The sequence below is a fragment of the Kockiozyma suomiensis genome, assembly GCF_038497685.1.
Source record: "Kockiozyma suomiensis strain NRRL Y-17356 unplaced genomic scaffold V2V93scaffold_4, whole genome shotgun sequence".
Taxonomy (NCBI): domain Eukaryota; kingdom Fungi; phylum Ascomycota; class Lipomycetes; order Lipomycetales; family Lipomycetaceae; genus Kockiozyma; species Kockiozyma suomiensis.
In genome coordinates this window covers 77177-98154 of record NW_027117667.1, presented here as the reverse complement: position 1 = coordinate 98154, position 20978 = coordinate 77177, and the positions used below count along the sequence as shown (strand labels likewise).

Here is a 20978-nt window from a genome sequence, read left to right as displayed (position 1 = left end):
GACTCATTTGCCCAGGAAAAGCTTTGGCATTCAGAAGAGAGGGTGGAGGATTGTTGCCTCCTGCTGCCTTCTGTTATCGCGGAGACTGCGGCCATATATGTCTATTTGCCGCTGAGCGGTAAGAACAAGATGATGATAAACCGTCCATAGATAATATTTCACATTTGAAGCCATAAATACACTCCGCCGCGGCATAGTGTCTGTAGAGCGCGTGTAACCAGCACGCGACTTGTTTACCCAATCTACGTCCCCACACTCGTTCCCTCTCACTGACGTTCTTCTGTGCATACGCGTTTGATGCTTCCCGAGACTGTACAAGTCCTTGTCGAGGATAACAGCGCAGATGAGCCATCGCAGGCCTCCCCGGTTGCTATGCGCGCCCTGAGAGCGCTCGGTGAAGCTGTGATTGATCCTGCAGTCGACGCGTCGGCCCTACGATCATGTCCTGGCTGTCTTATCGCAAAACCTGAATACGAATTCACTCTTGATAACGATATCAAAGTATACAAAACTTGTTGCAGATGCCGATTATCAAAAGTAACCAAGCCTGTCTGTCGTTTGGGCATTCTCGCTCTTTTCAATTGCTGCTAACATTTGAGCTATAACTTAGCGCGGTCGTGTGGCCGATCTTCCTGACTGGATTCCCCGAATTACTCGTCCTCGGTTTGATGGAGTGCAGAGCTACAGCGATTCGGAATCTCTTTGCAAATCAATATCTAGTGATCTGCAATCTGACAAATTCGATACAAAACTATTCGACTTTTCCTACTTTCTCACAAGTGATTTCATGTTTTCTAATGGTATTCCAATGAATGAGCTTCGACGATCTGAAAATTCAGAAGCTGTCAACCAGAAATTGGTTCTTTTGATTTACAAGACTGCAAACATTGTCTTCACTCGTCACTCTAAAACACGATCTGCAAAAGGACTCGTGCGATATAGGTACACCTGTACTCAGAAAGACGACAGCGGCAATCGCAATTCTCAGCGTCAAGAAAAGAAAGTACATAGAGGTGAGTTATTTACCAGATTGCATTAATTCTGCGCATTCTAATATTTTTTTGTTTGGTGACTGTAGCAATGAGAGAGCTCTATCCATGTGACGGATCTCTCGTGATAGCCGAACTGGAAGATGGCTCCGTTCGGCTAACTCTCAAACATCGATTTATTCATGCACCTGCCGAAAGCTCTCGGATTATGCGAAAGTTTGCTACTATGGTTGATTAGCCAGTTGTTGTCAAGGTGGCTTTCCTGCTCTTTTGGTGTATTTGTTGTCACATTATTTGGGAGTTTTGTGTTTTTTTTTCTTCTATGGTGTTTATAATCCAATGGTCGTTATCCAAAGAGTTAATGAATTTGGTAGATCTTTATTTCTTTGAAAAGTACCGGGGCTCACAAAAAGCTCTATTGCTTATGTCGACTGCACTTACTGCATCAATATACATGAGCAATACCTGTTCTTACTTTCTTCATGAGCTCCTAATCTTTCAGGAGTCTTTTTTTTTCTATTTTCTCTTCGGATTGTAGTGCATGTGATAAAGCTGATAATATCAACTAGCAAAAAAAAGAGCAACGAAAACAATTTGATTCGACCCAGGATCGAACTGGGGACGTTCTGCGTGTTAAGCAGATGCCATAACCGACTAGACCATCGAACCAAACAATAATAAAATTTTAAACCTGGTCAGCCAACATTGGTAAAATTTTAAACTACGCGATATTCGCGTCTAATTATGAGAACCAAAATTCCAGAGAGTGACAGAAATTAGGGAAAAATTATGCAATATAATTTCTAGTAATATCTCGAAAATTTGATGTGCATGCATTGTGTAGTGCGACGGTGAAAGCTGATATTTAGCTGGCAAGGAAACCCAAAATATAAAATATGAGGGCGCGCGACAGGCTGTACTGTACTACAGATCTGCCTTGTTGCATTTTTTAGCTAACTGAATTAAATTACCTCGTCTAATATTGCTTCCAGTTCAGAATTTTAGCTATATTTGATAATACTAAATACTAGTCTGAGAGGCCTCTTCTTAATTATTATTTATTCTTTCTATGAGTGAGTAATCAAACATCTGATGTCATGAATTCTGCATTTGACCTGGGCTATTGCTGACAACCAGTCTCGTTGCAGGTGATTCACAAAAAGCATACCAACACATTAAATCACTAAATTGGCACTTAGTAAGAATTTAAGATCTGTCTAGGTATTGAGGTACGGTCCGGGGTTACGATCTGGCGGTGATCAAAAGCAAGCACTGCCAGTAACACCAGCTCCCATTCTCTCTACACTGTCCCCTCGGTTTTGATAAAAACTATGGCTTCGTCGCATTCAGTACCTTCTACGCAGCTTCAGGCAACCATCCGCGACGATAGCAGCCAAGACGCTCATGCCCATCATCATCATCATCGGCATCGCCGCCGACATCATCGCGAAGCGAAGCATAGCCCATACGGTCCTTCGATAGAGCTCACATTTAAATTTCATGACGAAAGGATTACTCCGGATGTTGTCGTTATTGAAGAACAATTACTTCCTGGAGTCGATGAAGGTGATGTCTGCGAAGTTTTGGGCAAAAACGGTGAAGTACTCGAAATGTTCGAAATGAAATTTCATAGCCAAGAAATCAAGAAGAAACTATCTACTGCAAGTGTAAGTATTGTCGTGAATACGAGTCTCTCTCTTAATGCGGCAATCAGTTAATTCATATGTTTTTTAGGCGCGGGTGCAGATGTCAGTGCTATCTGGCTCTCGGCTAGCTACTTACCGTGGATCTCGAATCGTTACTGTCCGTACCGTTGACCGAAAAGAGGTGGAAGCAGATTTGCTCACATTTTACATCAAAGACACATACATTACCCGAAGTGATATGTGGCGTATACCGGCTACTTTGATTGGAAAATGTGTTACTGAAGGCCAGCCCATCGAGTTTCTAAAATCATACAAGCTCAACATTAATTCTATTCACAAAAATGGCCGTCAGACTAAGATCGCGTTAGTAGGTCCTGAAACAAGAGCCGTGTTTCGATCGCAATCTGTAAGATATTTAATATTTTTGCAGATGTCGACCGAGATGTGGTTCTTTGACGAAACCGGTGAAAGCTATTTCTCAAAAGTAATCAATTCATATTTACCGGAACTTTTCCATCAATGGAGAGAGGCAGATGCTCATCATCTGGTCTCTATAGTTATGTTTACGAGTGTTGATCTCAATACATTACCCGTCAATCTACCGCACGGCGTCCGAAGCAGAAACGTGCGCGACCATTACCATGTCGTCGTCGATCGCATGAAAGTCTCTGACTGGTCAAAAATAATGATTACTTTGCGAGAGAAATTTGCCGATTTTCAGCAGTCTGTATTGGTGCGGACAGGTGAAGATGGGAAAAGTCACATTTCCGGCTCTATATGTGCGGCTATCAAGGGGAATATCCTCGAGGCGATTAATTTTGCAGCTACCCAAGCTTCACAGGACTTGGTAGCCGATGATAGTCAAAGAGGAAATCTCCAAACTATTGTTGTATCTCCGGGATCAGGTTTATTCGATGTTGAGGCAGACTTGTTACAACGCACAACTCATAATTTAATGACAGCTGGACTCAGTGTTGATCTTGTTTGCCTTACTAGAATGCCATTACACGCAGTACCTCTATTTAGATATAGAGATGCGTTCAACAATGAGATCCACTGTATGCCGCACTGGATCGACGTTTCTTTTTGGAAGTCGATTTCTACTGATGGTGGTCATAATTCCGTATGGGTTCCTCGATGTCGAATTTATGAGATTCAAATGATGGGTGTCATGGAGAATGAGCTTAGTGCAATAAGCATTGATTATCTTCCGTCGATGACTGAGAGTGAAGCGGAACAATTTATGGATGGGTACGATAATGCAGCATTAACGATACGAGATGGCCAGAATTTTGTGACTGCTCGTCGGCACTCAGACAGTCTCCGTAAGAGCGGTCGAAATTTTAGAGATGATAATCCTCTCTGGACTACGATTATCAACCCGTCAAATCCTACAGAGGAAGAACAAATGAGTGCCATCTTGCATGGTAACTGGAAGCACATCTACCCGAGGAAGTCAGCGGGTAGATCAGTTAAATGGAAATCAGTGATCTCACCCGCTGCGCTTCCAATCACGACAGAAGTTTTTCCATCACCTGAAGAGTTCTATCGTGATTATTTGACGAATGCGTACGACGTGACTGTCTATCTGAAGGAGACCGGCGCTCAGCGTGATCGGACTAATATGTATACCACTTTACGTGCAATGGTCGCATACCGTGTTGGTATGGGATATCAAATTATAGTGGGACCAACAATCGAAGCAGTTGAAAGCCAGAGTACGAGTCTACCGAATCCATTCGGCATTGTGCAGGAGATTCCAAGCACGTCATGTGAAGGCGTGCGTGTGTATCTGTCTACTGGCACACAGATGCATCGACTTGCGGTTAAAGATTCATCGACGATTCTTGTCCAACTTTTTACACGCAAAAATCAGAATCCTAGTCTAGAGCAGGACGTCATTTACAAGCCACTTGTGCAGACCAGATATGATGACGAGTTTAAGTTACGCAATATTCGGTTCCCAGGCGCTCGTTTCCAGAAACAGTTATGGAAACAATTTGATGTGTACATGGCCGGCGAAGATCTATCAAACGATCCGTCCCGATTTTATAGATCGAGATTTGTGCTGATTCCTACAGATTTCCAAAATGCTAGGTTGCAAAATATGCAATTACGGCCAGTTGACAACACAGTTGATAATATGAGTCCGGAGGAGATTAGGCTTGATGGGCTTCGTAAGCTCAATGATATGTTTTACCGAAGTCAATATATGACGGATGAAGAACGAAAGCGTGAAAGAGAGAGAATCAAGAAAGCAATTATTCCCGAGCTGAAATTTTATACTGGAAGCCTATCAGCATTCATCACTCAACTAGTTCAAAATGCTGGAGAAGACGAAAGTGCACGCAAAAAAGATTCGATTATTATGAAGCCCTCTGAAAGATTTGATCGGACGGTCAAGATCCCGGTTTTATCTCACGAACTGCAAAGCGAGCGCGGCGTGAAGTTTGTAGATCGACGATGGCATTGGAAGCTACATCAACATTGTTTTGTCGGATCGGAGCTGGTTGCTTGGCTACTTGAGAATTTTAAAGATATAGATACCACGGAAGTAGCAATTGAGTACGGTAATGAGCTTATGGCTGCTGGATTTTTTCACCATGTTGAACATCGCCATTCGTTCCTTGACGGTCATTACTTTTATCAACTTAGCCCGGAGTTCAGCTATGCGTTATCACAACAGAAATCGACCAGCTGGTTTTCGTCAATTAGGGGCGCGACGTCTCTCACTCCGAGCGCGACTCCTGCGACAAGTAGCGGAGGTATGTTCGGTGTACTAGCTAGTAGCCTAACATCTTCGACGGCAGAATCGGAGACATCAGTAGCAGCGTCACAACCGACTCAACCTCAAGCGATTCCTGGTCGACAGGCGTCTTCAACCCGATCAGCTTCGGTTACGACTGCAATGTCTGATCTAACTTCAGACTCTGAGAACGAATTAGCTGATTCTACCATGTCTTTAGACTCAGATTGGGACCAACGACCACAAACTTTTGGTAATGTCCAGTCAAATTCGAAACCGCGAGTTGAGCTCAGCAAATCAATTAGAGTTGACGTTGATCCGCTATCAAAATCGTACAGACGAGAGGCTGTCACTCTGCACTATGACCGTCTTCATAATCCTGAGTCATGCTATCATTTACTACTAGAATGGCTGGATGCCACGCCTAAGTTCATTGAGGATACCATTGCTCAGTGGAGCCGCGTTTGCGACAGATCAGGATTAAAGCTAGTTGAAGTTCCCGTACTTGAAGCTGTAGCCTTGTGTGACTTTGATCCATTCAATTCTGCATCGCGGCTCAAATTTGCTCTAGATCCCCCAAGAATTAGCTCTGCAGAGTCGGGAGATTTGATTTTATCAGACAGGTTATTTTATCAAAAGCAAGCCCTGCTCCGACTTGATTATGTTCTTGACGCTGATGCAGCTGATACTTTAAGCTCAGCCTCTCCAGACGTGGAAATTGTCTACTCGTGGGGTAAGCCACATTTTAAGTATTCTCAGTATGTACATAAAACCGGCGCTACATTAGCGGAGTTGATCCCGGAAACTGGAGAATTTCTCATTGTTCGGAATCCTCTTGCCGGGAGCAAATCCGGTGTATCGCCGACTACAGCACTCACTGTTGATCCTGAAGAAGTCCGTCGTGAAGCCGTTGACTTTATACAAAATAATCCGCGCGAACTCCGCGAGTTTTTCTCGAGTATTCGGGATAAATTTTTGCATAGACCTGCAGTTGCAGTCCCATTCTCTGCTAGTCCAACACCTAATGTCGGATCATCTGGATCTACTGGATTCCACGACGGCTTTGTGGTCGGTAGTGCGGCTAGTAGTAACGCAACTTATCGGCCTGGTACGAGTCCGGGAGTATACATGAATGACGATTTAGAGCGATCACTGAGCTCTTCTCCGAGTTCAAGACGTCCTCCGCCACCACCATCTGACACGCCTGGTGCCGCCAGCTACATTGTGAGTGAATTTCTGAAAAGATCTGAAAGTCTTTGTCTAATTTTGATATCTTTTTTTAGTACTATGATATCCGGATGTTTTAAGATTACGCTCTGTAATATTGAGGCATTTTTCAAGTAGAAGTTGGTGTTACATTGCGATGATTAGCATTTTTTGTGTTTGTAGGAATGTACTTATTCTATATATATATATGTATGATTGGTGAATTAAGCAAACCTAAACTTTGACGAAAGGTTTTTTATGGTCTATTGCAAAATCACAGAAAAACCGACAGATAGGTTCAAATGGATCTTAAGTTATAACATAACTCACAAAGCCTATGATATAACGGTAATTAATCGCAGACACGTTCAAATTTTATGCGCCCCAAGATATTAAATATGCATTTATTGCAGAAGTTCATAACACCCCTTTTTAAAATGAAAAATACTAATCCCAAAAGATCCCATAAAATGATTGTCAAAATTAGAGAAAATAAAAAAAAAATAAGCAGAAATTGACTAGCAACAAAGCGTGATTGAATTCAAGAATTCGTTGTCTCGTCTAGCTTCAATCTGACCGCCCCACCATCTTTCCACGATAGTGTTTACGAACCTAGAATCGCTTTCACTCCAGGGATCCAAGCCCATTGCAAGCATGTCGACTTTAGATATCCATAATGTCTGTCTTGCATCTAAAATCGCGTCGTTCATTTTACTGTGTCTTTTCCTGCGACCTGTAATCGGCTCAACCTTTTGGAGGACCAAGTTTTGCTCTTGCACCAATTTTGATATGATCGAGAATATTCTTGCAGTAAATCTGTGGAAAAATGCAATGATTGCAACTTGTTTTGACGATTCAATAGCGGCAGTAATCATCTCGGTCGCTGCTAATTCTTCTTCAGATTCTTCTTCTGAAATCCCTGCCTCCAGAATTCCTTGAGAACGTCGTCGAGCTTGCCTCGCAGCCGCAGAGCGTCTTATATATGCTTCGTCCAGCTGAGAAATATCTTGAAACGGAGAGATGTATGTAAAGCTTTCCTCGTTTGAAAGTGCCAGAGGAGTTGTGGCAACTGAAGACGACCGCGAAATCGAATCGTCTAGTAATAATGGTCTAGTGCCCCGTTCAATAGTAGCCAGCTGATCAAGTGACGTCGTCGTCTCATTATTCGCTAAACCTTTTGCATCAGAATCTGTAATCTCTTCCTCGTCTATCCTCGCTTCTTCTCCAGCAGACGCCCACCAAAGGAATCCAAGCCAGGTAAGTTGTTTCCACGATGGCTGTTCGGTCACAAGATCTGTTTTAGTCGAGAAAAATAACTCGGGGTCGTCGTTATATATAGCATCTTCATTTGCCGCAGCAGTAATGTCATCTGCCGCAGCAAGTAACGCTACAGTCTCACTCGACGGCGGCCTCCGTCGTCGACGGTCAAGATGCGCAGATAGGTCGCTTGTACTACTCGAGCTAACTGATACTCTTCTTTCGATATCCAGAAATTCATCATCCTCCTCAGCAACAACATCTTGGTAAAATTTCTGGTACCATCTATGACGAGGATCAATAGAGTAGCCAATTTGTGCTTCCAAACTTTGAAAGCGACGCATATCCCTTATCGAGGCCTTCAACGGCTCCTTTGGATGAGATGTATAGTATATAGCCGGATACAGTATCCGGCCCGTGACTTCGTTCACCGGATGATACATAGCCGCATATCCGCTAGATGAATGCGGTGACGCAGGACGCGAAGAGGTAGATATAGCCGCAGATGCAGCCGCAGATAATGATGCAGCCATCGGTGGCAGTTTAACAATCACATCATACAAATTTTCTTTCTCTTCCAAAAGTTTGTCTGTAGAGTACGCAATCCAGCCGTAAAATGGGCTAAGCTTTCTTTGCCTTGCCTCTTCCACAGGCGGTAATGGAGAAAGCGACTGTAAATAGTCTAAGTCATAAAGTCCCACCGAAAATAGAGGACGAATTCTATACGCTGGAATAGGAAGCATTTCGGCGATTGCATGTGGGATATTTGCTAAGATAGCGATATCATAAACAAAATTACAACCCTGCTCGACAGGTATATCTCCGACAATCAATATTCGTTCGCGAGCCAATGCCGCTTTCCATATTTTAAAAGCAAGAGGTCCAAATGCATCGAGAAAGGAGGGGAGCGAACGAGCTGGATGACTTTTCGGCAAAATTGGAGCATGACCATTCGTAGAAGGCGCAAAAGACTCGTTATCCGACGCTGAAGCAACCGCAGGCGGAGTGTAGCCCTTGAGATTAGCAGGGTTGAGCTCGAATGGGCGGCGGGGCGGATTATATAGTGCTGTTTCTGACTGCGAAGTGCTGGCAGATGACGAGACTGAGCCTTGAGTAAACCCATAAAGTCCGAAATAAGTTTCCAAGGGTTGGAAATCATCCGAGCTTCGAGAATAATCACTAAGAATTTGTTAATATATCGTCCGCAAAAAGCCATCTTTAGAAAGAAAAGGCGCGTACTCTAACAGCTGTTTTAGTCCTTCAACATGCCCCCAACTTCTGCCCAAGCGTCCTGCGCCAGCAGTAGCATTCCCTCTTCTCACCAACCCACTGGGAACCAAAACACCTAAAGAGTACATTCGTGCAAATCGCTCTGCAGCGTTTTCAGTATCCAAGCGAAGAAATATACTGACGCCGGAGTAATATTCTCCGTGCATGAAGTATATAACGTCGCTCTTGGAATTGTGAAGGCCTGAAGGAAAACATTTGAATTCAACGTCTTTTAATGTAACAGCTAGTAAAAACAAAATATTAGATTATGAAAGGCATTGGGAGATTTCACTTGTATCAAGAGTAGCTAACCTGGCGAGGAGGTCTGACTCCAGTCGATAACGTAACTTATGATCAGCCTGTTAGTACCATACTCTGATCAGAGGCGTAAAAAAACAAGTCTCACCCATGCCGAACATCAAAACGTATTAAAAACAGAGCAACAATTGGTGGTGGAGTATTTGGAGCACCGGCGACCTGAGCCTGAGAAACCTCATCGCTCCGAGATGAGCGGTGAATATCAGTTGATAATGTCGGCTCCGCGGTCGGAGAGGCGGAAATCTCAGCAGCAAGAGCAGGAGCAGACTCTGCCTCTAGCAAATCTTGCATCGTGTGCAAAGATTTATTCGACCGGTGATGCGAGAGCTCGAGAGATAAAGCGAAGGAGAGACTGCGGGGTGATGAGATACCTCGATAGCGATCAGTCGGGACTGGCCTCCAGAATAATTAAGCCCAGGAAAGAAGAGCAAGCGAACGTGCACCGCACACTGACCTTGGTTGTTTTGGTTCCTCACGCACGACCCTTTGCTTGAAGTTGGTAACCACTCATTCTTTATTAATTGTTTCTTATATGGTTAACTTTGATATAAATCTATGATACTCAGCTGCCATGTTGTCTCTTTCTGTGACATCAACTATTTGCTTTAGCTGAAGAACGGCTCCTCTTCTCTTAGGATTCTTCCGCATAGAATTCAACTGATTGATGTTCCATCTTCAGATTCGGATCAGTAGAGAGGCTAAGATCAGAGAGATTGATTTCAACCATTGATTTGCTTGAGCGAACTTCGGCAAATAACTGCAACCTTACATCTAATCTGCTCCATTTGCATCATGGACGAACACGGGGTATTCGCTGCGGTAGAGAAGACTGCTGAGACTGACATAAAAACGGAATCTGACAATACAGAAAATGATATTTCTTTGTCTATCGATAATGGAAGCAGCGCCGCTATACGTCCTGCCTCTAACACCAAATACGTTCTGGTGCCAATAGCAACTATTGGATGCGGAAAGACATCTCTTTCTTTAGCCTTGACAAAATTGTTTGGATGGGGTCATATCCAGAACGATGATATTCCCAAAACAAGAGGAGGAGCAGGTCGCAAATTCTGCGAAGCAATAGTTAAATCATTAAGTAATAGGCGAGTGTCAATTGCTGATCGAAATAATCACATGAAGAGAGAAAGAGCGCAGATATTTCAAGACATGGCAGATCTCTTACCTACGCCGGATGTCAAATATATTGCTATGCACTTTGTACATAACGGATTAGTTGGAAAGCATGAAGTTAGAGCTACGACTCTAAGGCGTGTTTTGGTAAGGGGCGATAATCATCAATCCATTCGGGCCGCTTCGGACGGCCAAAGGAAGATAGCGGGAATTATGGATGGGTTTCTTCATAGATTTCAGCCAATTGATATGAGCCAAAGTCCAGATAAAGAGATGTTTGATCTAGTGATCAACTTGACTGTCAATATGTCTTTGAAAGCAAACTTGACAAAGATAATTGATGCAATCATGTCAAAGTATCCGCCTTTGATATTGGAACGGCCAAGTGAACAAGAATTAGAAGATGCTATCAAATATGCTCGTGAATACAGACCGACAATAAGAAAAATAATGTCAGCTAAAGATAACATACGGAGACCAATGGGACGACAACAAACTACTCTCTCATTTAAGCCTGCTGGGCGAAAAACGCCGTACTGATCGATATGACCTAGCTTTTGCAGTTCAGGACGGCTGTTATGGGTTCTACTAGTGGCTTGTGACATTTGTATAAGATTAAATCTGTAAGTTATTATAATAGTTGTCATGAATGACAGGCTGTCTATATAATTTTTTCAGTATATATCAGTCAATTTCACAATTACGTTAGTGAAACTATCATGAGTGCTTTTATTAATATACACAATCAGATACAAATAGTATATACAGTATAGATGTTTTTAGCTTTCAAGCTCGTTATGTCAACAGTCTTCTTGTAAATCTGAACTCTTTCATAATAGCATCATCATCTAACCCAAGCCGCGTGATGCATAATGTATAACGAGCAACATTTTTGTTTCGCAAATACTTTAAGATTGTGTTGCGTTGCTGGACTGCGATCGTGAGTCTTCGAGCAGTAGCTGAATCTTTGTGATTGTACTTCAGGTGCTCTGCCATTGACAGGATACGAACAGTTAAAACGGCAGCCTGAGCTTCAGAGGACCCAGAGTCCATGCTGTCAACTCCAAATTCTTTAATTGCAAACTGAACCTGATTCTTTTTCCATGATACCGAACTTGCTCGCCGCAGAGCGGTCACTTTCGTAAGGAATTCTCGCTTGGCCTCATTCTTTGCTTCGGCGTTCTCGGTGCTTTTCACATCGAGAAGCTTATATTTCTGTCGAGACGCAGCCGCAATATCATTCGCCATTGCAGCCTTCACAGAAGCTAAATACTCCTTAGCATCAGCAACCGCGAGCTCATCATACGTCTCAGCAGCATTGCTCTCAAGGCTTGACAACTCGGCTTCAGCAACGCCAATGACAGGCTGGTAGAGCGAAGCGATTTCCTCAGAAGCCTCTGCAAAGACAATACGCGCTCCTGCCCATGCTTCTTCAGTAGCTCGCTCTTGAAATGCGAAATTAAGAAAATCGGGCTCAGAGCTCGCCATGCCGTACCCCGGAGTCGAGGCAGTTACTGTAATTTGTTCCTCTCCTTCTCGCACGCCAGCGTTCTCATTTTCAGAGTCCAGACCGCGCAAAACACTTCGCACAAACGGAGTATATGTTCCATATATCGGATTAATATCCGGCAACTTTGCTGTCTTTAAAAATTTTTTGGTCTCGATGTACGGAGCTCGCTTCGACCGAATCTCGGCAATCTCTTTATTTGTCAACCGCCTCTTCGCATAATTCCTAACAATAAAAAGTTGAGACCGCACAAGTGACTTGCCATGCAGCAGTTGCCATGTCGCTGTACTTTTCAGACTACGCAAAAGACTTAACATGGTTGGTCGAATCTGTGCACGTCGGACGCTTCCCGAGAAGATATATCGAGAGCTCAAAAAATTCGTAAAGTTAGTTCGAGCGTTAGAGGATATAAGGTTGCCGTTAGTGCAAGTGTAATAGGGTTACTCTTAACTGGCAAGTATTTTGGTTGATGTAGGCATGATGGTTTTGGGATTTCTTATAAAACTGTAGACAGAAAAGAAAATAGACTCTCCATATTCAATATCAATGTGTATTGAATTTTAATACATATTTAATATCAATACATTATTCATGCAAGCAAGAGCTAAAGGAGAGAGATTCAATTGCGGTATAAAAGCCCCAATTTTATGGTTAAAGTACTGCATACTAGTACGGACTCTAAAGTGGATACTATTCCACGTATTGTCCACTGAGTAGAGCATACAGCATCATCGATCAGCTACAACTACTTAGTAACCGACAGGGTCTAGATATTTATATATGAAAAAATGATAACATAGATTTCAAAAAATTGAAAAATTGCTATTATATTAACGTTCAAGCACGTATTGAAGTGCAACAAAGAACAAACAAACAAACAAAAAGCAAAATACATATATAACTAAGGGTAAGTTGCAGCTATAAACGAATGAGTTCCCTTATCAAACAATCAACTAGTCGTCGAAAATATAATGACAAAGTCAATTCAAAACAGCACATGTAAGAAAACTACCAAAATGCCGTGATACTCGCCAATCTATTTATTTTTTGACGACAACTCGTCCACGGTTATCCCACAACCGCTCGAACTCCCGAACACAGTTTCGTTCAGGGGATTCACATCCGATGAAACTAGCAACAAAGTCTCCATCCTGATATAACGATTCTCCGACTCCGTTTGGATAAGAATTGAATGTTCGCTGAGGGATGACAGCCATCTTGCTCAAGACGGTAGGATGCCATTGAGCTAGGTGCTCCTTCAAAGAGCTGTTAGCAAGTCAACTTTCAAAATACCAAATCTGTTTTTACGTACCAGAGCTCCTTTATCTTTCTTTGCAAAGGTATATTCTTGGTATAGCTTGTCAAACCAGGCGTCAACAACATACTTGGAGTACTCTTCGTTTTTCAAAATAAAGCTGCTAGTCTGAAGACCTTCGTGATCCTGCGAGATGATGAATTTCATTCTATCAGCCGGCACGTGTCTATAAGTTCTAATGGTGCTGTCAGGAGGTACAATAGGAATATCTCTTAGAACTAAGCTATTAAGTCGTTTCGGCTCTAGAATATGCTCCTCAAGATTCAAATTAGGATTCATGATGATTGCATTTTGATCCAAATACCAGTAAAATTTTGCTCCTGGGTGATCTTGCATGGCGGCGCGAAGTAATGGCAACTTTTTCCATTCAGTCTTCTCCGGGTCGATGACGCGATGGTCGAAATCTTTAACGTCGCGAACGTATAAGCCGTAGCCCTGAGCATCTGCGTATTCTTTTCTGTTGCTAACGATTTTTTGAAGGTAATCATCCTTGTAGTGGTCACCATCTAAACCAAGCACTAAAACTATACTAGGCCCGCTAGCTTGTACCACACTCGACAGCCTCTGCGCGACAAAGTAAATGACAACAACAAAGGTGACCAGAACAATAATCGCCAGAAGCAAAACGGTCGATATAGCTGATCGCCGACTGCTTTTTCGTTTCCGGTCAAATGATGATAAACTGTCTGACTCTGATTTGACAATCGTTTCGTAGATTTGCGAAAGGAATGACGGGCTGTAGGTTTTAGACTTGGATTTTGCTCTGAAAGACGGCGACCCAGGCAGCGACGAATCTCCTGCCCGAGACGGTATAGCAAAGTGCATTATGAAATAAAGTAGAAACTGCGTAGATAAAAGTAATGAGATGAATGTGAGAATACGACTTGCTAGCTGTACGTGCAGGCTTTAGTCGAGCTCTTTAGCTGAAGTAGAATGCCAGCAAGATAGCCCACCCAATTAGTTTGTCGTTAAAAAACAAGCGCAAACAGCCTTTAAGAAAGTCAAGCAATCACAAGCAAAAGCTGTAACAGGTCAGTGGTTCTGCTTTGTGTATGTAGCGTCCTGAGTTGATCTTGCCACGATCTCAATCAAAACAAGGCGAACCCAAGCACTCAAAATTCGCTGCTCTTTTTAAGTTAACATGTGATTGAACTATATAATCACGCTTGAAAATATGACATACCGTCGACGCTCGTAACACTCGAATAAGACTGAAAGGGGAAGACAAGAGGCGGTGAGAAAGAACGGCAATTGGAAGCCGAAGCTGTCTGGAAATAGTTGTAGATTTCAATACTGTTTGGGTACCGCGATGTGGACGCGGCGCTATGCAACGTAGAGTGCTCTTGGAACCACTATAGTAGAATATGGAGCCGTAACAGTATTTGAATAAATATGGGTATAATAATACTATATTCAATGTATGACGCTAGAGGCGACTCTAGGTACTCAAGAGGGCGTAAAGATAAACCTACTTCTATTTTTGCATTGAATACATTTTGTATCATTATCTTATTAATTGCCTGAAACACATATCCTTCTTCTATTAGAACTGCGATCCTTGTTGAAATTCAACTTCTATAACGAATAGTACCATCGTTCTCATACTCAAATAAAGAGATACATTAAACAAATCATCTTACTCTACACACTAGAAGCCAAATACTTTATTAGTGTCTAATTTCCTTTTGTAAATTTACATACTATAAATTATTGCTTTAAAAATTTACTTTTGCCGTTCTTCCTGTTCATGAGCTTTATGAGTTTCACGAGTATATGAAATTGATTACCACACGTCCTCCTGATACGTGTTCTGAGATCGCATGCTCTTGACAATATCCTCACCCTGTTTCTCACTGATTCCGCGCTGCGTGGAAATTATCTTAGCCAACCCTGCACTGACATCCTTAGCCATACGCGCCGCGTCTCCACAGACATAAAAATAAGCACCCTGCAACAACAACTTGTTCACTAGCTCTGCATTTTCCGCCAAACGGTGCTGTACGTACACTTTTGTAGCACCTTCTCTGCTAAAAGCAGTAATCAATGTAAATGGCATCTTCTTCGCAATAGCCTCCCATTCCTCTTTATACAAGAAATCTTCAGTACTGTTCCTGCTACCGAAAAAGAGTACGCTCTCGCCAACGGAAACCCCAGCCTCAGTCTGGGCCGCACGCTCATGGATAAATGCACGAAATGGCGCAACACCAGTTCCAGGTCCGACCATGATAATTGGTGTGGCGGGATTGCTAGGTAACTTAAAGTTAGAGTGACGGATGTGAACAGGAATTTTGAATCCGCTATATTTCTTGCGCGGGCCCTCAATCGCATACGTCACTGCCGACGGCATAGTGTTCTCAATGCCGTCTTTTTTGTATTTGAGATCAAGGAGGTAATTGGAGGAGATACCCTTGAATACATCTTCTCCCTCACCGCGCTCGATAGACTCGACAACTGCAGTGATAGTAGGCTTCGTCTTGTCAATATAGGCAGACGACGAGATAGAGTAATAGCGCGGCTGAATATGATTTATAGTCTCGATAATCAAGGAGAAAGGAACATTTGTCCAAGCAACACCATCGGACAAACTCTGAAGCACCTGAGCAATATTGAGGTGCTTCTGCGTGACGACCTCCGCAAACACCTCTTTGCTACCTCCAATCCTGGTCAGCTCAGCTTTAGATTCCTCTGTCGGTGCAAAGCCAATGAGCGTAATCAAGAACTGACGAGACACAACACCGGAAATTTCCAAGTGGTAACGAATAACAGCATCGTAGGTGGTTGGGGTTGGAAACGGCACTTTGGCCGTCGGATCGATTGTAGTGACGTCGATAACAGCGTCGCGTTTGTCCTTAAGACCAAACACAGTTAAGAACCGATCAATCTCCCTTTCAGAATTTTGGGGCCAGACCGCGATATGATCACCGGTCGTAAACTTGAGGTTACTACCAGAGAGATCAAGCTCGACATGTAAGCAGTTTCTGCTCTTTGAGTTGAAGAGTTCGGTAGCAACAGTGACAGGAGCGATGAACGGGTTGCTTGCAGAGTGTGTCTTTGAGTCTACTTTATTCTCGAGATGATACTGGTTGAATTCTCCAACATATACGGTATCATCATTGGAAGAAAGATCCTCTAGCTCGCTAACATTCAAAACAGGCTCGTATGTAGCCTCGCGCTCTTCAAGTCCAATCATCGCGCCAACATCTTCCCACATCTTATCCTTCCAGGACAAAAAATCTTCTTCGAGTGTACCAGCGCCATCGTCGCCCATTCCAAGATCCCCTACTCTGCGGCCACCAAGTTTAGTCAAGTTTTCGTCAAGGATCTTGATGACAGCATTGTAATGCTCATATGTGCTATTTCCGAGACCGAAGGCAACGTAATTTAGTTTGGCCAAGGGGGCATCGTCGTCCTCTGGATCAGAAAATGCTGGCGAATCATCGGTAATAAATTCAAAAAACGGGGCCGCATTGTCAGTAGGCTCGCCTTCACCGTAGGTAGCCATGACAAACATAGCCAGTTTATCCGAAGGGAAAGTGTCGAGGTCCTCAAGATCATAATCGTCAAGGTCAGCAACCATGGTCTTAAGGCCAAAGCGCGAGTGACCCTCCTTCGCTAGACGAGAGGCATAATCTTCGGCGGTACCGGTTTGTGAGCCGTAAAAAACGACGACTTGACGGTCACTGCTCTCAAGTTTTTTAACGATACTGCGATCATTTGAGCCGGACGAAGGAGCTGCGTTAGCCGAGGCGCCAGCGAAGGCAGGGACCTTTTTACCCCAGAGAGTCCCCTTGGAAAAGAAGGCGACTGTTCCAAAAAGTACGGCAGACAGAATTACAATGTCAAGAGTATCGAGTTGTGCCATTGCGGGAGTTCTAAAGCGAGGAGGAGTAGTCAGAGCGAGGAGAGGGCAGGTAAGTGGGCAGAACGACGGTGCACCTACGAAAGACGCGAGGCAGACCCGGAAAAAAAAGAATATCGATGAAAGAGGCAACTTTCAAAAAAAATTCAGAAGCAGATCCCAACAGAACAGGGAGAATATAAATCTAGGAGGGGTAATTGTGTGGGAGGAGGCTGGAGGTTATGGGGGTGGAGATGGGCTCGCTTTCCGGTCTTCGCTCCAGAATCGCCTGTACAACTTAAGGTTTGAAAACCCTAAGAGTGGCGGATTTATGCCGGAGGAACAGTATTTTTATTCTGTAAGTGCTTCTTGTTTGAAAGCAAAATTTGCAAGTAGTTGTTTGAGCAGAGAGGCAGCGGTAGCATAATGGTTAATAGTCATATTCTGTGATTATACAAACGAGATTTAATGCAGTGTTGAGAGACCGCAAGAGCTTCGTTCTGCTCACTGTGCAGTCTATATCATCTCTTCACCGCAGTAGCCTAGATCAAAGTATCCAGCATCTTGCTCTCGTGCTTGGATGATGACGTTATAGACAATACAAACAGTATGCTAATGTATGCCTTGAATCTGCCGCCCACTGATAAGCCTGGGTCTGTTAACCTACCGCGGATTCACGACTTCTCGAGTTATGAACCCTCGCAGCTCATTCGCATCTATCAATCATTATATATTGTAATTGGTCACGGTCGATCATCAGCCTGCTTTACAAACCTCTTCGCCCTCGAGAGTCGAGTCATCTGCGATTCTGATATCCAGGCTCACCGTTGGTAATGATAGCGAACATTGTTATAATAAACATATCTTTATTAGCCAAACCTTCTTTACAAATTACCAGTTAACAACATCCGCCTTTCGTCTTTGTCTCCTTATCTTTGCTCGCGTCAAGACTTATGCCATTACCATTCGCTCCATACTTTGCGCTGTTAATCTTGATTCCGTGCCCCTAATCACAAAAGTTAGTCATCTCTAATTGCATACACGCTACAGTAAATCTTACTTACCTTATCATTCACATCAAACTTCCCACCTTTAATCTTATAATAAATCTCTCTCGCAACCTGCAAGTATGCTTCCTCAACCCTGTCTCCGGTCTTTGCACTCGTCTCGACAAAGTCCATCAACCCATTAGCAGCCGCCCACTCGTGTGCCTCTTGTACTGAGACTTGCCTCTGCGTCTCGCTCAGATCGCACTTATTTCCCACTAATAGCACACAAATCTCGGGATCTGCTTGCGCCCGTAGATCAGCCAACCATTCTTGAACGTGTAGAAACGTGTCGCGGCGAGTCACATCGTAAACGAGAAGACAGCCTGTTGCGTTGCGGAAATATGATCTAGTAACTGCTCTGTAATGTTCCTGACCAGCCTATGATAATGGAAACATTAGTATATTTCACATTAAAGAAGTGCCCAAGTTAGAAAACGCACAGTGTCCTATAAAGATAGTTAGAACAATACACCACTAAATCTCCTCATTCAACTTTGCGCTCACCCATATCTGAAGCTTGATAAACACACTATCGTCCACCGGTACAATCTTTGATCCAATCTCAGCAGCGATTGTAACGTCGTGATTGTCGTTAAATGTGTCGTCGGTAAGTCGGACGGTGAGTGACGATTTTCCGCAAGCGCTGATTTCGGGTACAGATTAGCATTTACAATATCACTTTGCCATTCGCAAAAAAGCAACTCACGAGTCTCCAATCATCACAATCTTTGCAATATAATCCCACGTTTTTGAGCTCATTATTACTACTACGAGCTATCTTATAAAGCTTTATTGAGCCAAGTGTCGATAGTAATAAATGCTGGTGGCGTAGCTTTCCAAATAGCTAATCGCGTTGCGACCAATAAAATTTCCCAATTAGTCTAGAAGCACGCTAGTATTACACCAATCAAAAATCCAAACACCAATGAAATACACTCAAGTGCAGTAGAATAAAGTATGAAGTGAAGGCTACAAGATTGCGCATCGTACTTCTATCTGGAAGCTTATGACGCTTTTGGCCATCGTTGAATCAGGGTAACGTTTACCCGGATAACTCGACAAGTAAACCACAAACTTCATTTCTACCTATGTAGTATGACATTATCATTATATTATTGTGCTGAATGGTCCTCTCCAGATATTGATTAGGTGTACGCTGTACCCTTGTTAATTGCTGAAGTAAAAAAAGGCGATACAGGCATCTTTCTGAACTTATTCAAAGATAACTTTTAATAGGTGTTCAAATGGAGTCTTTAGAACTAACTACTAGATTATGTCCATAGCTTCAAAACTGGGAAGACACAGCTGAGCCAAACCATAGATCTGTTGACGCTTCTTTGGGAGTCTTGAATTCCAATTTGCCTGCTTTAGGATCGTGCCTGTAAGAAAGTGACAATCAATACACATGTGTTTGTATAACAAATTTTAACAGCACTTACCACTCAACATTTCTGACTCGTTCATCTTTATCTAAAAGATCCTTTGTCGTTTGCCATGAAAAGCGCACGACTTGCGACCATCCGAATACCGGATCGACGTTTTCCTTGAGCCATTTAACTGTTCTTGCATCTATAGTAAAACTGTCAGCTCTAGCAGCACTAAAAGCAATAAATCATCATATATTCATACCTCCAGGATATCCACTTCCCCAACTCTCTTCTTTGCTTGTTGAGATCATCTCTTCCCTCCTCATCAAGCCCACGTCACGCGTGACCTTTGCGCAAATACTAGCAACTGACACAATCGGGAACAGTGAATCAGCTTTCTTTGTGACTGTAAATCGCACCCTTGGAAATCTTTTTGATAACTTCTTTTGATATGAATCTGGTGGGCCAACCGTATCGACAAAGATATCGGTGACGTTAACTCCTGCTTCTAAAACCTCTGCTATCAAATTCATAGTAGTGTCATGCGCCTGTTCGTTGAGATTATACACTCCACTGGCATTCGAGCGAAGCATGCCACTGGATATATCTCGAGCCGACATTGTCCGTGTAGCATATCCTACATTATCAAAGAGTTCATTGTTACTAGTCTTGCTATTCTTATCTTCGTTTCCTGGATCGTAGTCGCATATTCTAGCAAACAGTCGCATCCGCGTCTCATGCGTCAATGTTTTTGAGTCTGCAAATCCAAATGCTTTCAATTGATCTGAATATGATTTTAAACAATAACTTAAAGCATACACCATCGCACCTAGGCCATTCCATTACTCGTCAGAGACCACTCAATCATATAATTTCTGAACTCCAACTTACCTAAAACAGGACCTCGGCCTGCCTCATCAACTCCCAAAACACATGGATCTTTAAAGCCTTTCAAAACTGCTTTAGGAATAGCCGAGTGGTATGTACTAGATATATCAGAATTCTGCACCGAACTCACTCCTACTGGAATGAACTGGCCTACAGCATCTTCTATAGGAAAATCTCCTTGTGATTCCATCAGATCCATTTCATTCTCTTCGATATTATTCGCTTCATCCATCTTACTCTTCACCGCGTCTTCTAGATATGATGTCATGGACTACACCAGCTCTGTTATTGTGATTGCGGGCCCAAGCACTAATCAAAGTGCATTTACTAGAAGTAGGCGGTCAAAGTTCCAACGTGTCAAGGACGCGTTAGCCGGGTTACAACAGAACATCGTTACCCGGACTTTGATTGTTATTGTCAACAGAACGCCTTCTTCGCACCACACATAATTC

At 43.0% G+C, this 20978-nt stretch overlaps 9 protein-coding genes and 1 non-coding gene across 10 annotated transcripts; 3 read left to right on the top strand and 7 right to left on the bottom strand.

Annotated features, from left to right (window-relative positions):
* Nucleotides 1-248: 248 nt before the first annotated feature.
* On the top strand, nt 249-1657 carry V2V93DRAFT_333063 (uncharacterized protein). The gene is made up of 3 exons (XM_066907685.1): nt 249-537; nt 611-1013; nt 1079-1657. Exons 1-3 carry the CDS (start codon nt 298-300, stop codon nt 1225-1227), a joined length of 792 nt encoding a protein of 263 aa, XP_066766830.1. The 5' UTR covers nt 249-297; the 3' UTR covers nt 1228-1657.
* Nucleotides 1585-1658, bottom strand: V2V93DRAFT_t15. Its single transcript has one exon. It is a non-coding gene; the product is annotated as a tRNA-Val (tRNA).
* A 662-nt stretch (nt 1659-2320) lies between these two features.
* On the top strand, nt 2321-6688 carry V2V93DRAFT_378927 (uncharacterized protein; the record flags this gene model as incomplete). The annotated part of the gene is made up of 3 exons (XM_066911985.1): nt 2321-2656; nt 2724-6605; nt 6665-6688. The coding sequence occupies 3 exons, from the start codon at nt 2321-2323 to the stop codon at nt 6686-6688; spliced, it is 4242 nt and encodes a 1413-aa protein (XP_066766829.1).
* Nucleotides 6689-6977: 289 nt separating this feature from the next.
* On the bottom strand, nt 6978-9878 carry V2V93DRAFT_366127 (uncharacterized protein). The gene is made up of 4 exons (XM_066909250.1): nt 9520-9878; nt 9426-9460; nt 9084-9357; nt 6978-9023 (listed from the first exon to the last, which is right to left on the bottom strand). The coding sequence occupies exons 1-4, from the start codon at nt 9720-9722 to the stop codon at nt 7106-7108; spliced, it is 2430 nt and encodes an 809-aa protein (XP_066766828.1). The 5' UTR covers nt 9723-9878; the 3' UTR covers nt 6978-7105.
* A 1-nt stretch (nt 9879) lies between these two features.
* On the top strand, nt 9880-11416 carry V2V93DRAFT_366125 (tRNA ligase kinase domain-containing protein). The gene has a single exon (XM_066909249.1). The coding sequence runs from the start codon at nt 10224-10226 to the stop codon at nt 11100-11102; it is 879 nt and encodes a 292-aa protein (XP_066766827.1). The 5' UTR covers nt 9880-10223; the 3' UTR covers nt 11103-11416.
* On the bottom strand, nt 11188-12513 carry V2V93DRAFT_366124 (mitochondrial 37S ribosomal protein uS15m). Its single transcript, XM_066909248.1, has one exon. It carries the CDS (start codon nt 12384-12386, stop codon nt 11358-11360), a length of 1029 nt encoding a protein of 342 aa, XP_066766826.1. The 5' UTR covers nt 12387-12513; the 3' UTR covers nt 11188-11357.
* Nucleotides 12514-12871: 358 nt separating this feature from the next.
* V2V93DRAFT_344110 (galactosyl transferase GMA12/MNN10 family-domain-containing protein) lies at nt 12872-14654 on the bottom strand. The gene is made up of 3 exons (XM_066907860.1): nt 14568-14654; nt 13382-14511; nt 12872-13325 (listed from the first exon to the last, which is right to left on the bottom strand). Exons 2-3 carry the CDS (start codon nt 14207-14209, stop codon nt 13110-13112), a joined length of 1044 nt encoding a protein of 347 aa, XP_066766825.1. The 5' UTR covers nt 14210-14511; nt 14568-14654; the 3' UTR covers nt 12872-13109.
* Nucleotides 14655-14883: 229 nt separating this feature from the next.
* V2V93DRAFT_366121 (uncharacterized protein) lies at nt 14884-17471 on the bottom strand. Its single transcript, XM_066909247.1, has one exon. The coding sequence runs from the start codon at nt 17244-17246 to the stop codon at nt 15168-15170; it is 2079 nt and encodes a 692-aa protein (XP_066766824.1). The 5' UTR covers nt 17247-17471; the 3' UTR covers nt 14884-15167.
* Nucleotides 17472-17678: 207 nt separating this feature from the next.
* Nucleotides 17679-19266, bottom strand: V2V93DRAFT_366116 (P-loop containing nucleoside triphosphate hydrolase protein). The gene is made up of 5 exons (XM_066909246.1): nt 18978-19266; nt 18776-18914; nt 18712-18717; nt 18287-18649; nt 17679-18228 (listed from the first exon to the last, which is right to left on the bottom strand). Exons 1-5 carry the CDS (start codon nt 19028-19030, stop codon nt 18121-18123), a joined length of 669 nt encoding a protein of 222 aa, XP_066766823.1. The 5' UTR covers nt 19031-19266; the 3' UTR covers nt 17679-18120.
* On the bottom strand, nt 19267-20857 carry V2V93DRAFT_366113 (ribonuclease HII-domain-containing protein). The gene is made up of 4 exons (XM_066909245.1): nt 20530-20857; nt 19901-20467; nt 19711-19840; nt 19267-19650 (listed from the first exon to the last, which is right to left on the bottom strand). Exons 1-4 carry the CDS (start codon nt 20792-20794, stop codon nt 19557-19559), a joined length of 1056 nt encoding a protein of 351 aa, XP_066766822.1. The 5' UTR covers nt 20795-20857; the 3' UTR covers nt 19267-19556.
* Between the last annotated feature and the right edge of the window lie 121 nt (nt 20858-20978).

Excerpts from the sequence above, each read along its gene's own strand:
- V2V93DRAFT_344110 (XM_066907860.1), bottom strand. The coding sequence starts at position 14,209 with ATGCACTTTGCTATACCGTCTCGGGCAGGAGATTCGTCGCTGCCTGGG. Across the intron at positions 13,326-13,381 it reads AGAAAGATAAAGGAGCTCTG|GAGCACCTAGCTCAATGGCA; the intron begins GTACGTAAAAAC and ends AGCTCTTTGAAG.
- V2V93DRAFT_366121 (XM_066909247.1), bottom strand. The coding sequence starts at position 17,246 with ATGGCACAACTCGATACTCTTGACATTGTAATTCTGTCTGCCGTACTT.
- V2V93DRAFT_333063 (XM_066907685.1), top strand. The coding sequence starts at position 298 with ATGCTTCCCGAGACTGTACAAGTCCTTGTCGAGGATAACAGCGCAGAT. Across the intron at positions 538-610 it reads GCAGATGCCGATTATCAAAA|CGCGGTCGTGTGGCCGATCT; the intron begins GTAACCAAGCCT and ends GCTATAACTTAG. Across the intron at positions 1,014-1,078 it reads AGAAAAGAAAGTACATAGAG|CAATGAGAGAGCTCTATCCA; the intron begins GTGAGTTATTTA and ends TGGTGACTGTAG.
- V2V93DRAFT_366127 (XM_066909250.1), bottom strand. The coding sequence starts at position 9,722 with ATGCAAGATTTGCTAGAGGCAGAGTCTGCTCCTGCTCTTGCTGCTGAG. Across the intron at positions 9,358-9,425 it reads GAGTCAGACCTCCTCGCCAG|CTGTTACATTAAAAGACGTT; the intron begins GTTAGCTACTCT and ends TGTTTTTACTAG. Across the intron at positions 9,024-9,083 it reads GGACTAAAACAGCTGTTAGA|TGATTATTCTCGAAGCTCGG; the intron begins GTACGCGCCTTT and ends ACAAATTCTTAG.
- V2V93DRAFT_366125 (XM_066909249.1), top strand. The coding sequence starts at position 10,224 with ATGGACGAACACGGGGTATTCGCTGCGGTAGAGAAGACTGCTGAGACT.
- V2V93DRAFT_366124 (XM_066909248.1), bottom strand. The coding sequence starts at position 12,386 with ATGTTAAGTCTTTTGCGTAGTCTGAAAAGTACAGCGACATGGCAACTG.
- V2V93DRAFT_366113 (XM_066909245.1), bottom strand. The coding sequence starts at position 20,794 with ATGACATCATATCTAGAAGACGCGGTGAAGAGTAAGATGGATGAAGCG. Across the intron at positions 20,468-20,529 it reads AGGCCGAGGTCCTGTTTTAG|GTGCGATGGTGTATGCTTTA; the intron begins GTAAGTTGGAGT and ends GGAATGGCCTAG. Across the intron at positions 19,841-19,900 it reads GGGAAGTGGATATCCTGGAG|ATGCAAGAACAGTTAAATGG; the intron begins GTATGAATATAT and ends GTTTTACTATAG.
- V2V93DRAFT_366116 (XM_066909246.1), bottom strand. The coding sequence starts at position 19,030 with ATGAGCTCAAAAACGTGGGATTATATTGCAAAGATTGTGATGATTGGA. Across the intron at positions 18,915-18,977 it reads ATTGTGATGATTGGAGACTC|CGCTTGCGGAAAATCGTCAC; the intron begins GTGAGTTGCTTT and ends ACCCGAAATCAG. Across the intron at positions 18,229-18,286 it reads AGTTTGATGTGAATGATAAG|GGGCACGGAATCAAGATTAA; the intron begins GTAAGTAAGATT and ends TTTTGTGATTAG.